The sequence below is a fragment of the Puntigrus tetrazona genome, unplaced genomic scaffold (assembly GCF_018831695.1).
Source record: "Puntigrus tetrazona isolate hp1 unplaced genomic scaffold, ASM1883169v1 S000000746, whole genome shotgun sequence".
NCBI lineage: Eukaryota > Metazoa > Chordata > Actinopteri > Cypriniformes > Cyprinidae > Puntigrus > Puntigrus tetrazona.
The window spans coordinates 424938-438320 of record NW_025048355.1 but is presented as its reverse complement, the minus strand read 5'-3'; the positions used below and the strand labels follow the sequence as shown (position 1 = coordinate 438320).

At 35.6% G+C, this 13383-nt stretch overlaps 2 protein-coding genes across 3 annotated transcripts; one reads left to right on the top strand and one right to left on the bottom strand.

Moving 5' to 3' along the window:
- Window positions 1-108: 108 nt before the first annotated feature.
- zdhhc3b (zinc finger DHHC-type palmitoyltransferase 3b) lies at window positions 109-4494 on the top strand. Of its 2 annotated transcripts, none has more exons than XM_043233121.1 (7): window positions 109-338; window positions 1130-1467; window positions 1856-1980; window positions 2059-2155; window positions 2845-2926; window positions 3045-3175; window positions 4058-4494. In XM_043233121.1, exons 2-7 carry the CDS (start codon window positions 1159-1161, stop codon window positions 4214-4216), a joined length of 903 nt encoding a protein of 300 aa, XP_043089056.1. In that variant the 5' UTR covers window positions 109-338; window positions 1130-1158; the 3' UTR covers window positions 4217-4494. The 2 variants fall into 2 exon arrangements, with proteins under 2 accessions (XP_043089056.1, XP_043089055.1); XM_043233120.1 differs by having other exon boundaries at window positions 110-332.
- Window positions 4495-8341: 3847 nt separating this feature from the next.
- On the bottom strand, window positions 8342-11049 carry LOC122335270. The gene is given in 4 exon segments (XM_043233095.1): window positions 8342-8697; window positions 8700-8730; window positions 9805-9951; window positions 10776-11049. Coding segments are annotated over 4 exon segments (453 nt in total). The 5' UTR covers window positions 10950-11049; the 3' UTR covers window positions 8342-8596.
- Between the last annotated feature and the right edge of the window lie 2334 nt (window positions 11050-13383).

Genomic DNA, 13383 nt, shown 5'->3' with positions numbered 1-13383 from the left:
CGTTTCAATGAAATGTATATTAAAACGTTAAACCTATCTTGGTTTGATATTTTTGGTTTCCGAAAGCGTGTGGACTTTTATTGTGTAGTGCTGGGGAGCGGAAGTGGTCACTGCGCTGGGTGTGTTTGAGGCCAGTAACGTTCAGGCAGAAACTTCCTGGTAGCAGCGCTTCACCTGCCGAAACTGAAGCAATAAATTACACAGAAACACAGTCGCCTGCTCATATATACAACAAACTGACATTTCTTCGCTACATCACGTCACCCGTGAGAGTATATTCATCATTTGAAGCAGAGAAATCAGTCACGCGCTGCTGGAGGAGCCGAAGAACAGTGAGTGTGTGTACAGCCATGTAACGTTATTGAATAGATTGAAAGATTTAAATATACTAGACGTTTTATGCACAGATACATAAACGTGTCTCCCCGGTTAGTCTTCGAGAAATATTTCATACAATATATAAAAGCCTTGTCACAAAAATAAAGAAGGGAAACATAGTGATTTTGTTAGATTTAGTACTGTTTAGTCATGCACTGTTAATATACCGTGATTATTTTGTATTCGTTATTATGGTTGTGATGTATTCGTTTGAGCCTATTCAGATATCTGTTTTATTTTGTTTAATTAGCTTTTTGCCTTTGTGGTGTTTATGTTACGAGCGCGCGCACACACACACACACACACGCTCGCTCGCTCGCTCACTAACATATATAAACATTTATATAAAACCGAAAATAGGAAGATGAATACTACTTCAGATTATTACGTTAAAATATTTGTATCAATCATACTAAAATAATAGTATCGTGTATGTATGTATATGTAGATATATATATATGTGTGTGTGTGTGTGTATATATATATATATATATATATATATATATATATATATATATATATATATATATATATATGCACACATATTACAATGATTTGAAGTAATGTTCATCTTCCTGTTACCTGTTTTATACACACACACACACACACACATACATCATGAACAGTTTTAGTCTTAGTTATAGAGGGAGAAAGAGAGACTAAAATAACACTTCTTTAATCACTTTGTGTAAAAGCATCTGCTGAATTGATGTGTGTGTGTGTGTGTGTGTGTGTGTGTGTGTGTGTGTAGGAGGATGAGGGTGATTCCCGGTGGGAAGGATGAAGAGTTCCCCAGCTAACCGCAGTCGGGACATCGAGCGTCAGGCAGGATATCTGCGTCCGGAGCACTGCGCGCCGCCCCCTCCTCGGACACACTCGGCAGACGACATGTGGTTCATCCGGGACGGCTGCGGCATCGTGTGCGGCGTCATCACGTGGCTGCTGGTCTTCTACGCCGAGTTCGTGGTCGTCTTCGTAATGCTGCTGCCATCAAAGAATGTGGTGTACAGCCTAATTAATGGCACCTTGTTTAACGGACTGGCCTTCCTCGCCCTGGCATCACACTTCAAAGCCATGTGCACCGACCCGGTGAGACAAACACACACATGCATATCCAGGCCCATTTACAACAAGAAAGATAATTCTTGTATAATTTAGTGCTGTCAAATGATCCAAAATAAGTGTGGGCTGTGTATATTTATTATGTATATATTAATACACAGATACAGTATATATTACTATAATTATAATCAAAGTTTTAATAATTGCTTTAATTTAACTTGCTGTCTATCTTGGTGTGAAACTGCGAATGAGCTTTAAACAGGTTTTAGTTACAGAATTAGAGCCACTTTTCAGACTATTTTTGTGAGATCTGACGTGTGGAGAATCTAAACTTAAACCTGATTTTACATTCAATGCTTAACGAGATGTTACAAAACATCTCGAGGTGGATTTTTGACTCTCTCTTTCCTCACAGGGAGCCGTTCCAAAGGGAAACGCCACTAAAGAGTTCATCGAGAGTCTGCAGCTCAAGCCTGGGCAGGTGGTGTATAAATGTCCCAAATGCTGCAGCATCAAACCTGATAGAGCTCACCACTGCAGGTAAACACACACACACACACACACTGTTACAGGTTAGTTACCTGAAAGTGTCTCATCGTAAGTGTGTTTCCTGTGTAGTGTGTGTAAGCGCTGCATCAAGAAGATGGACCATCATTGTCCCTGGGTCAACAACTGTGTGGGAGAGAGCAACCAAAAATACTTTGTGCTTTTCACTGTGAGTTTCAAGCTGTTTTCATATCACCCAGATACGTTTTTATTAATATTTTGACAATCTGCATGAAAGTTTTAATTTTCAGATTTTCATTTTATGTAGTATTTTAGTTAAAACGTTAATTTTAATATTTATTTAGTCATTGTTTTTTTTTTTATATTTTGTATTAATTTTAGATGTCTATATAGTTATTTTTTTACATTTAGTTTTTTGTTCTTTTTTAGTTAAAATTAAAGAATTTAGAAAAGTTGCCTTGGAAATGAGCTAAACTGTTTTTTTTTGTTGTTGTTTATTTTTTAGCAAAATGCTAAAGTTTTTTTATGGTTTAATTTTGGGTAACCATGATTTGCACTTTATTTTGTGGCATAGTAACAAACTATTAACATTTTTTAAATCAAATTATTTTATATATATATATGTGTGTGTGTGTGTGTGTGTGTGTGTGTGTGTGTGTGTGTGTGTGTGTAATTTGGAAAACATTAAATTAAAATTATATATGTTGCCTTGGCAACTAACTAAAGTAAAAGCTAAAACAGAAATGAAAATAAATTACACCTAAGTTGTAATATTTAAAATAGTAATAAACATGACCAAAAAAAAGCAACATTTCTAAAACTATAAACACACTGAAATAAAATATAAAATGAAAAATATTTTAGTGTATCATTAACAGTTTCTTGTGTTTTTTCCAGATGTACATTGCTTTGATTTCTCTTCATGCTCTCCTCATGGTCGCTCTCCATTTTATCTTCTGTTTTGAAGAAGACTGGGCAAGTAAGTGCTTGTTTATGTTTCCATGCCTGGGTTTTATTCATCTCCGTTTGCTGCTATATGATTGGCAGCTTGTGTTGTAAGTGAGCTCTCTGATTGGCTTCTTCTTTCCTCTCCTCAGAGTGCAGTTCTTTCTCTCCTCCGGCGACCGTCATCCTCCTCATCCTCCTGTGCTTTGAGGGTCTGCTCTTCCTCATTTTCACCGCTGTGATGTTCGGGACGCAGATTCACTCCATCTGTAATGATGAGACCGTAAGTAAACATCCGCTCATATCACTTCCTACAATAATAAAACATTTCTCCTCATGCCAGGGAATTATAGTTAACTAAAATTAGAACCCTTAAAAATGTTGATTAACTAAAATGACAATAGGTTAAATAAAAACTGTAAAATCTAAGCAGTTGTTTCTGAATAATTTTCTTTTAATAATTAAAATAATAATAATAATTAAAATAAAATTATGAAAAATACAATTAAAAACATATTCAAAATATTAATAAAAACTATAATAGTACATTAATTATACAAGGTAACACTGCCTCATGCATTTTATTTTTGTGATAATTAATCTGTTGTTTTGTTTCATTGATATACTATTGTTGTATTATTATATTTCTTTAAGAATATTTTATATGTTATATATTTTATCTGTTTTCATCTTTAATTTGAACATTTTTAAAATTTTGTCATACTTCTGTCATTTATTATTATTTTTTGATTATTTTGTATTTTAGCAAAGCTATATTAGAGTCAAGGTAAACTAAATAAAAATAAATGATAAATGTTTTTTTTGACAAATAAAAATAAGCTTCTTTTTTTTTTTAAATAGTTTTTTTTAGGTAATTTCAGTTGACTTTTATTTCAAGGAGTTTTGAATGCTTTTACTTTCAGTTAACTATAATAACCCTGAATTTAAGAGTAAATTTGAGCAGTTTTTACCTGTTGATGTGACCAATCATCTCTTTGATGAAATCTTACTTGCTTTCATAGTCCACGAGAGCCCCTGATATCAGTCTGTGTGAGAAGGTCTGGTCTTCAACATTCCCCAGAGTGATCGAAGAAGCCGTTTAGATGCAAACTGTATGCAGAAATCGTGAGATCAAGCTCTCATTCTCTTCTCTGTCTGTTCGCAGGGTATCGAGCAGCTGAAGAAAGAAGAGAGACGATGGGCCAAGAAGTCCAAGTGGATGAACATGAAGGTGGTGTTCGGTCACCCGTTCTCTCTGTCCTGGTTGAGTCCGTTTGCTCCGCCGGATCATGGCAAGGCCAATCTCTACCAGTACGTGGTCTGAGACGGCCGACGTCTGCTCTGAAAGACCTCGCCGGCTCTAGTGGTCCTTCACCTCCAGCCTCGAGGAGCTGCACTATTAGAACCAGTCCCGCACTGTGAACACTGTCCTTGACCAATGATGTTAGTGATGAATTGGATCCAGTGGCCTGGTGAGATTCTAGAGGCCTTGACCAGCACCAGCTTTGGCGATCAACTCAAGTGTTTCTTGATGATGTTACTTTTTTTGTTTTGTTTTTCTTGATTGACAGATGCCTTCACTTTCGCCGGTTTATTAGGAAATGCCTTTTCTTTTGGCGCTCATGTTCTCCTCGTCTTCATATTCGCTCATGTTCTCTCTGCTCGAGCCTTAGCACAGAAACGCTGCTGTCGTGTGAGGAATCTTTCGTTGCCAAATTTCATTCATGAAAACATAAATGCTTTCAAAATCATCTTTTTTTTCCCTTTCTTGATCAAAAAAAAATCATCATTTGCATAACACTAAGGGGTGAATATCATAAAAACATGTCTGGGCCATATTCCATACCAAAATCATCCATCCTCGCATTGACATCATTTTCATGACAATTAAATACATCATACTATCATATTTACATAACTGTAATGTGTATTATTATTATTGTTAGTGATTCTCACACTGAATGCTGATTCTTATTAATGTTATACAATCATTTTGACTGAATTGCAGTGCGTGGCATTTTTTTGCATTACAATAATCATACCTTTTTATTATAGTCTTAATATTTTCAAACTCTGGGTAATGTTTCTTTATACTGAATACAGCTCTTTCTGTTTAACTCATTCTCATTGGTGATTTCATTATTATACTACAGTTTTTACGTCAATTAAGTCATTACTTTTATAATGCATTAAATATTCATATTCAATAACTATTCATTATCATGACAATAATAGATTTCATTAGTTGTTTTGAAAGTCGCCTGGTAAGTATCTGTTCTTCTTCTCTGTCGATTTTGGGATGAAATATTGTTTTAGACATGCTTTACGAGATTAATCTGATTCATTTCTAAATGCAGTAACTCATTGCAGGCCTAGAGATACGTTTATGACTGTAATACAACATTTGCAATACTGCGAGCCGTTCTTGGGGCGGTTTTCACCGTCTCTTGGCGGTGCCGTGTGTCACTACAGTATTTGAGCACGAGCTCGGTCTTCCTGACTCCAGACGGCTGCTGTCTTTGTCCTGTGACTCCTCAGGTTCACACGATGTTCTTATCAATCCTGCTCCTCTTCTGAATCCAGCTCAGACCATCAGCCACCAAGCCTTGTGTTCCTCAGAGGTTTCCTTAACCCTACACAGCTTATTTTCTCCTATTCAACTGTGGTAGTTTTGAAGGCCTCACTTTGCTGCTTATGACTGTTTGTTGGTTGGACGGCTCTGCTGTTGGATCAGTATTTCCCGTCTGCTCTCTACGGGTCGCTCATAATCACTGCTGTTCACAGGCCTGGTGTAAAGGACCGGCGTTTCTCTTTCCGTTTTCTTTGCACATCCTTTTGCCCGTCTTTTTTAAATCTATGCTTTATGTTCTGCATGCATTTTTAAAAATATCAGTATGTGAATGCAGTTTTGGGTGTTTCGGGTTGCTTTCACTTTGAAAGTCAATTCAATAAATTTCTCTTTCTGTTGTTTTTTTTCAATGCTGTGTTTCTCTCTTCTCCACAAGTCTACTGTAGAAGCTTATTTTCACCATGGGATAAAAATAAGAAGGCAATTGCAACTTTATTTTTTCTTTGGAAATGTCAGAATTGCAAGATACAGAGTACAATAGAATTTTGGGACATAAACTCAAAATGTTGCTAAATAAATGTTGCAGTGATTTGGTTTTGTTGGTAGTGAACTCCATAGTCACATACTTAAACATGATTATGTACCAGTTTGTGTATCATCTAATAATATTTCCGTGCCAGTTCGTGCTCATTTCTCTTCAATTATTGAAAACAATGAAAGAATCACACAGAACACTTGAGAGCAGTTTAATGAATCACTCGTGTAGCATCATTTCATTTAGATGAGTTTACAGAGCTCTAGTTTGTCCATTAAATAATAAAACTATTTACACATTTATAAATGTGTCCAGTAGTTACTCTGATGACAGTAGTGAAACAGGCGTGTGCCTTCTTGAATAAGACAGATATTATAACATGATGGTTGACTTAGTAAAGATTTACATACAAGACCCCAATGCATTATGTTTTCTCATTTGGTCCTAATAGAGCGTATATATTGCCGATGTAAAATGCTCTTTCAGTTATCTGATGCAGATGAGTTTGTTTCTTCACCAGATGTGGATAAATACATGACTTGCTCAGCAATCAATCCTCTGCCATGTGATGTTTCTATCTGCTGCGGCACCCATTGGCTGCAGAGGAACCATTCATGAGCCAGCGATGCAATGCTACATTTCTCCAAATCTGATGAAGGCAAGCTCAATACCATGTGAATATCACGACGCGTGAGGCTACATTTAGAAGCGCGTGTTTTGTTACAATCTGCAAATCTGGGCGTGCAAGCTCTTACAGAGCGATCGACCTCTTTCATAGTAATCTTTATATAATTACCACTGCTGCGATAGTTGTCAGTGAATCTGTTTTATTGGGTCACTGAATCCTGCAGCCAGTGCAATCATGATTGTATTAGGCGTATTTGCAAATGTTAGGCTCATGACAAGGACGGATGTGGTCGACGTTAAACACAGATGGCGTCACATTGCCAGGGACTTCGTAACATCACATTATGTTGGATTCTGGAAGCGTTTGGTGTTTTACTAGGCAGATAGGAGCGCGTGTAATGCGATATTTATGTTTACTTTAGTAATATCTACCATATTTAGCTGCTCTATGAGTCTCTGGGATCATGAGCCCAAATTAGACTCATAACACAGGAAGAACTAGAATAAATTCACAGGAAGTACAAGACCTTGACCTCGTGCTTTAGCCCCTCCAGTAATGACCTGCTAAATCTGCTTCAGCGTCCTGGAAGATCCAGATTAAGCAGGTGGTTTAACGTGGTTTCTACCTGGTCTAGGCGGCCAAAGCTGGCTTTCTTCACACATGCTACTGATCTTATACAGCATGAGTTACAAACAAGCTAAAGATCTTTCTTCAGACTGGGCCAAGTCCTGTTAGTTTCCAGAATTGCATCATCCTGGTAAGTTTCGTTGTGTATGCAGAAGGGGCTGAAGAACAGGTTTTGGTTTGCATTCATTCGTAGAGCTACAGAAAGTGTCTTTGCTATCACATCACTGGATGTTTGCATGCATAACTCATGTGGCATATTTGAGAAAAGCATCTTCTGGTAAAGAATGTAGAATGCCAACATTTGGAGAGGTTTGGTGTTATTATTGCACGTCTCCTGCCACACGCAGTGCTCACAGTGCTGAGGAGGAGGAGGAGGAGGAGGATGATGATGGAGGAAATGCATGCTGGGAACCACAGATTTAATCAATACTGCCTGACCCTCTGGGAGTCTGAAGGAAGTGAGGTCATTGAGAGCGTCAAAACAGCCAGATAAGATAAGAAAGCTGCAATCAGATATGTGGGTGAGAGAGAGCGGAAAACGACTGATAAATAGTTAAGTATTATTTATCAATTTAGTATTTGTCGATTTCTCTATTTATTTACTAGTTTGACGTAGTTATGTTTGATGAAAATGTGACTAAAGTGATTCAAATATTAATTAAAATAGTATAAACAAATTATATATATATATATATATATAATAACTTCCCAACTAGTTGCCAGTGTGTAAATCAATTTGTTTAGAGCAAAATGTCACATAACCTTTCAAACATGTGCATGCAAATAAAAAATGCCATTACATTCTTTCATAGTAAAATGTAGCCAGTACTTTCACTGATGTTACTTTCATACATAATTTTCTTTTTTTAACTGTCCCAAAACAAGCTTCATCTTCTTTATTATAGTAACTATTGATTTTTGAAGTGAAATATGACCAGCATGTTCTAAGATTCACCTAGCAATATGATAGAATAAAATTAATGCACTGCTTGATTTTAATTATATTATAGTCATATTTTATAGATCTATAACATTTCCTATTTTAAATATCAACAAATATAAATATTCATTTTTAATTTCTTCATTAAGATCTTTGCATGACAGTAGATTTCCAGCTGCGAGAACATTTCAGTTTCTCCGATTTCACATTTAATCTCAAGCACTTTGAGCAACACTTGTGCAGTGAAGACAACGAAAAATAAACTCTGGGTAAGACTGAGAGGTTTGCGTGTCTTAAAGAAGTTGGAGCCACATAGAGTATGAACAGTGGTGATATCAGTGCCTTCTGATCAGTTTATAACACACACCGAACTCATCTAGTAATGCAGCATGCATGTCAACATCCTCATTCTCTCTTGCTGTCGTGTGATTGGGTGAGATTGGGCGACGTGTGATGAAGCGCAGAGGGCGGGAGAGAGTGGAGGGTGCCACACCACCACAGGCCACGTCGTCTCTGAATATTAGCTGCCCCAGAAACGCCTGTTCAGCAAAAACAACACAGAAGACATCTGTCAGATTTAAACAAGATTAATAATAGTAATATTAATGCACAAATTATGGTTCTACGTTGTCATGGCTTGTTTATCCTTAAATAAACCTAAGATTGCTTAAATTAACATTTCTTGTCAATTCATATGTTTATTTTGCATATGCATGTGCAACTAACACAGACGTTTTCCCCATCCACTTAGGTCAAAAAATACATAGAACTATAAAAATAATATAAATATATGTTTTTAGGTGGTGTATGTAATGTGCTGCTATGATGATTATTGTCTAAAAGGAGGATAGAAAAGAAAGCTTTTCGGTTTGGATTCAATTAATTCTTTTGTTTTTTTGGATTCCTAGGTAAAGAATTTTTAAAACATTTTTTGCAAGTTTTCAAAATGACTAGCTAAGGATTTTTAAGGAAATAACTAGTAAGATAACATTAAAAAAATATTTAAAATAATCAGCTAGAAATCACTTATTTTCATGAGTGCACTGTTTTTATCTATAATGAAGTGATCTTTAAGCTGTTCAGGATTACTAGCAAAAAACAAATTATATTATGAATAATTAAGTTAATATATGTTGTAACTATTTTTTTGAAATTGCTCTGCTGTTTTGAAATTAGTTTTCATGCATGCAATTTTTTTAGCTATAATTTTTCTGAATGTTCCAGTTCTTCACCTTTATTAAGGATTTCTTTTATATTTTTGTATAAAATAATTAAATAATAATAATAATAAAAATTATTTATCAACTAGCAATTTATTATTTTTAGTACTATTATTATTTATTTATGTTTTGCGAGTACAATTTGTATTAGATGCACACACAAAAATGTTTAATTTATAATAATAAAAACAAGCTAAATAAATAAATACAAAAGACTAAAATTGTCTAACTATTTAATGATTTCTAGCTGAGGAATTGTTTTTGAGCCAAGCATAACTAGAAGTATCTTTATTGACCACGTTCCCAGTTCATGAGGAAAGTCAGACCCTTGTGTCAACCTCTCTGTCATTGGCACACTGACCAGAGAAGATGCTGCGTGATGCTGATACTCACAGAGGAGATGAAGTTGGAGGCGGTGGTGGTCACAGTGGTGCGGGTGGAGGAGCACGAGCTGCGGAGAGCTTTGGCCAGGAACGTCCACATAACAGCGTTACAGGTGAACAGCAGACCTCCACACAGCAGTCTGAGAGGGATGTGCAGCTAGCACACACAAAAAGTGGGACAATTACAATTCACTCACTTACATAAAGTGCTCTAATTCCGAGCGCTAATTTTATACTTATATTAAAAATGATTCTTTAGTACTTCGTAACATTTAACCTAAGATTGACTAAGTATACTCAACCTGAGCTATTTTGGGACACCATTATATGAACTTTTTTATTTATTTTTATTTATTCACATATGAAACATGAGTTCAGAAGTGGTAGCTAAATACATATTTTTATTATATATATATATATATATATATATATATATATATATATATATAACTATATATATATATATTTAACAAATGTACAGTATATATTGTGTTTTAACATGTATACATTTATAATCAATTATATATACATTTATTATGAATTTACTATATATACTTAAAATAAAACACACACACACATATACACGCATGCATTTAGTTATACATCATAAATATATACAGTACACGTGTGCGCGCGTTGGATGCGATTAATCGCGATTAATGGTTGCCTAGTACTTTTTATCTTATGTTATGTTATGTTTTTGTTCATACGCATGGCGTCCCAAATGAACACACCTGAGACGTACTAAAACTTCAGCAGCCTACAAATAACAAAATAAGTCCGGAAAACAGAGCACTTTAAGTAGCATATGCTTTTTTAACGGTTGTGTAAATACTAACGTTCAATAAGTGCATCAAAAAAAGAGCAGCGCCGCTGAAGGTCATACGCGTCTGTCACGTAACAGCATCATCCTCATCCTCATCCTCACTCCAGAAAACAGCTACATGAACCCTGGTGTGACAGTGACTGTGACCGACTCACCCAGTCGCACGCGCTCGTGTCGTTGTGCTGCGTGAACCTCCTCTGCTCGCCCCACGTCCTCAGGCCGGTCTCACACACGCCCTTCAGGTAGTCGGTGCCGAGGGACAGTTTGGCGGAGAGGACATGACCGCGCATAAAGAAATTGCCAACAGCGTAAAGGACCCCGGGAAACATGACGATCAGAGACGAACTCCAGAACACCCATCACATCTCCAGCACCGCGAGCGAAAACACTCCATCAGCATCACCGCAGCTGCGAGCAAGCGCGCGGGACAGGTGCATTCTGGGAAACGTAGTCCGTGCTGCAGTTTACGTTTTACGCACTGTGTACGTGAATAAAAGACGTGAACATCCACCACAGTTTTTAAAAATATATATATATATATATATATAACATAAAGGAGCAGTTCTAAATTGAAGTAGATCCACCAAGCATCGCAGTGGAGTACACTACATGTGATCTGGACACATAAAGTGCTTTTTTTTGTTTGTTTTTTTGTTTATTGAGAATTATACATCAGATGAATAAATAAGCTTTCCATTGATGTATGGATTGCTATTTGAAAATCTGGAATTGGGGTGTGCAATAAAAAATAAAAAAATATGTTAATTGCCTTTAAAGTTGTGCAAATGGCGTTTTTATTAACATATTACTAATGAAAAATTAGGTTAGGCTATACACTGAAATACTCAAAAAAAAGGTAAAAAATAAAAACATTAAAAAAAGTTAAGTTAAATTAAATTAAACGAACACTTAGAAAACACATCAGATCTCAATGGGGATATCTATACTTATATAGATTGGGTAATGTGTTGGGGACAAAAGGAAGTAAAAGTTATCAACTTACTGAGGGCTGAAGATCAAAGCAGAACAATGAAACGTGACAGGATTCTTTTAGAACCTTTGCTGACATCTAGAACAGAAAGGTACTTCCAAGAAAGCTGGCAACGTGATGGAAACATGGTGAATTTTTCATCTCTATTTGCATGAATTTATTCAAGTCAATATGGCAAAACCACATTTCCCATGTGAACAAGCTGATAGTGTTTGGTTATGAGACAACACCAAGCATTAATATTTGTACTCATGTAAATTACTAAAGTCATTTATAGTCAAACCTGTTCATTAGGATTCATTAGCCTATAGGGAAATAACTAAACAGACACAATATATGCCTGATAAAACAGTTTGAACTACAAACCAGTGTGCTCATAGTTAAGATAATGCATTCAAATAATAAGGTACACTGTAAAAACATTTACTGTAATTGTGCAACTTGGCAGTAACTTACTGTTGATGTACATTTATCAAATTTATTGGCAACAGACAACAAAACAAGTCTTTATCTTTACAAAATAAAACTATGAAAAACAGACTCATGCAAAGCATTCTGGGAACCAGAAATCCTCATCAAACTTTTTTGGGGTTTTTTTCTGTAATTGGTTCCCAGAAATACTTTGCATGAGGCTGTTATTTATTTATTTTTTTTCCTGTAAAGATAAAGACATTTTAATATTTAATGTTCATTTATCTTTGAACAAACTGTTGCCTGTAAATAACAAATTTAATTTATCTACAGTAAGTTATAATACGATTTAATACTGTAATTTCTACAGATGTTTTTTACAGTGTAGACAACTGGCAATATCAAGCAGCAAAACTGTTTTGTACAGCTAAAAATAGCTGGACACAATTACACCAATGTGATTTATTTTTGCACTTGCATTACCTTGAAATGACATAAATAATGTTATGAGATTAAAATACAGAAAAATGAAGTATAGACAAAACAAGATTATAAAAGGGCTAAGGTTAGTTCACCCAAAAATGAAAAAAGCTGTCATTAACGACTCACCCTTGCACCATTTCAAAACCCGTAAGACCTTCGCACATCTTCGGGGAAAAAAACTGAATAAATGGAGCACTGCATGTTTCAAAATTAAAAAGCAGCGCAGGTTTTTGTGAATGCATATTTGAAAATAATTGACTGACTGGATATCTCAAACAATGTGGCCATCGTGTTTTATTGAAGTAATGGCAAAAAGGGAGTTGTCTTATAGCCTTTCCTTAAATCACATTACATGTTCAAACTCCTCAAAACGTGTACATGGTTGAGGCCTTGTTAATAAAATTGTAAAGTACTATTAATTTTATTCAGTACAAATGCATTAAATCATTAAAAAGTGACAGTAAAGAGATTTGTTACAGTAGGTTTCTTTTTCAAATAAATGCTGTTCGAACTTTCTATACATCAAAAAAGGCAAAAAATCTAAATGTATAACAAGAGAGACTTCTTCAAAAGCAAACATATGCATCTGGGCGTTTATGAATTATATCAACGAATTCAAAGATGTTCCAGAGAGATCTGAGTGTTCTTTGTGGAAGGAGAGAATAATGAGATGATGCTCCATTCTCAGATAGATACAGGGATCATGACCTTATCAGACACATCAGAGAAGAGAGATGCTCTTAGGTGACTCATCGTCCCCATTAAAGAACTCATCCAGAGACATTTAAAGAACATATGTTTCCATCTGAGAACTGTGACTTTAATAAGAGATGGATGGTGACTCGATGGAGATCATCTGATCTAAACAGAATTATTAG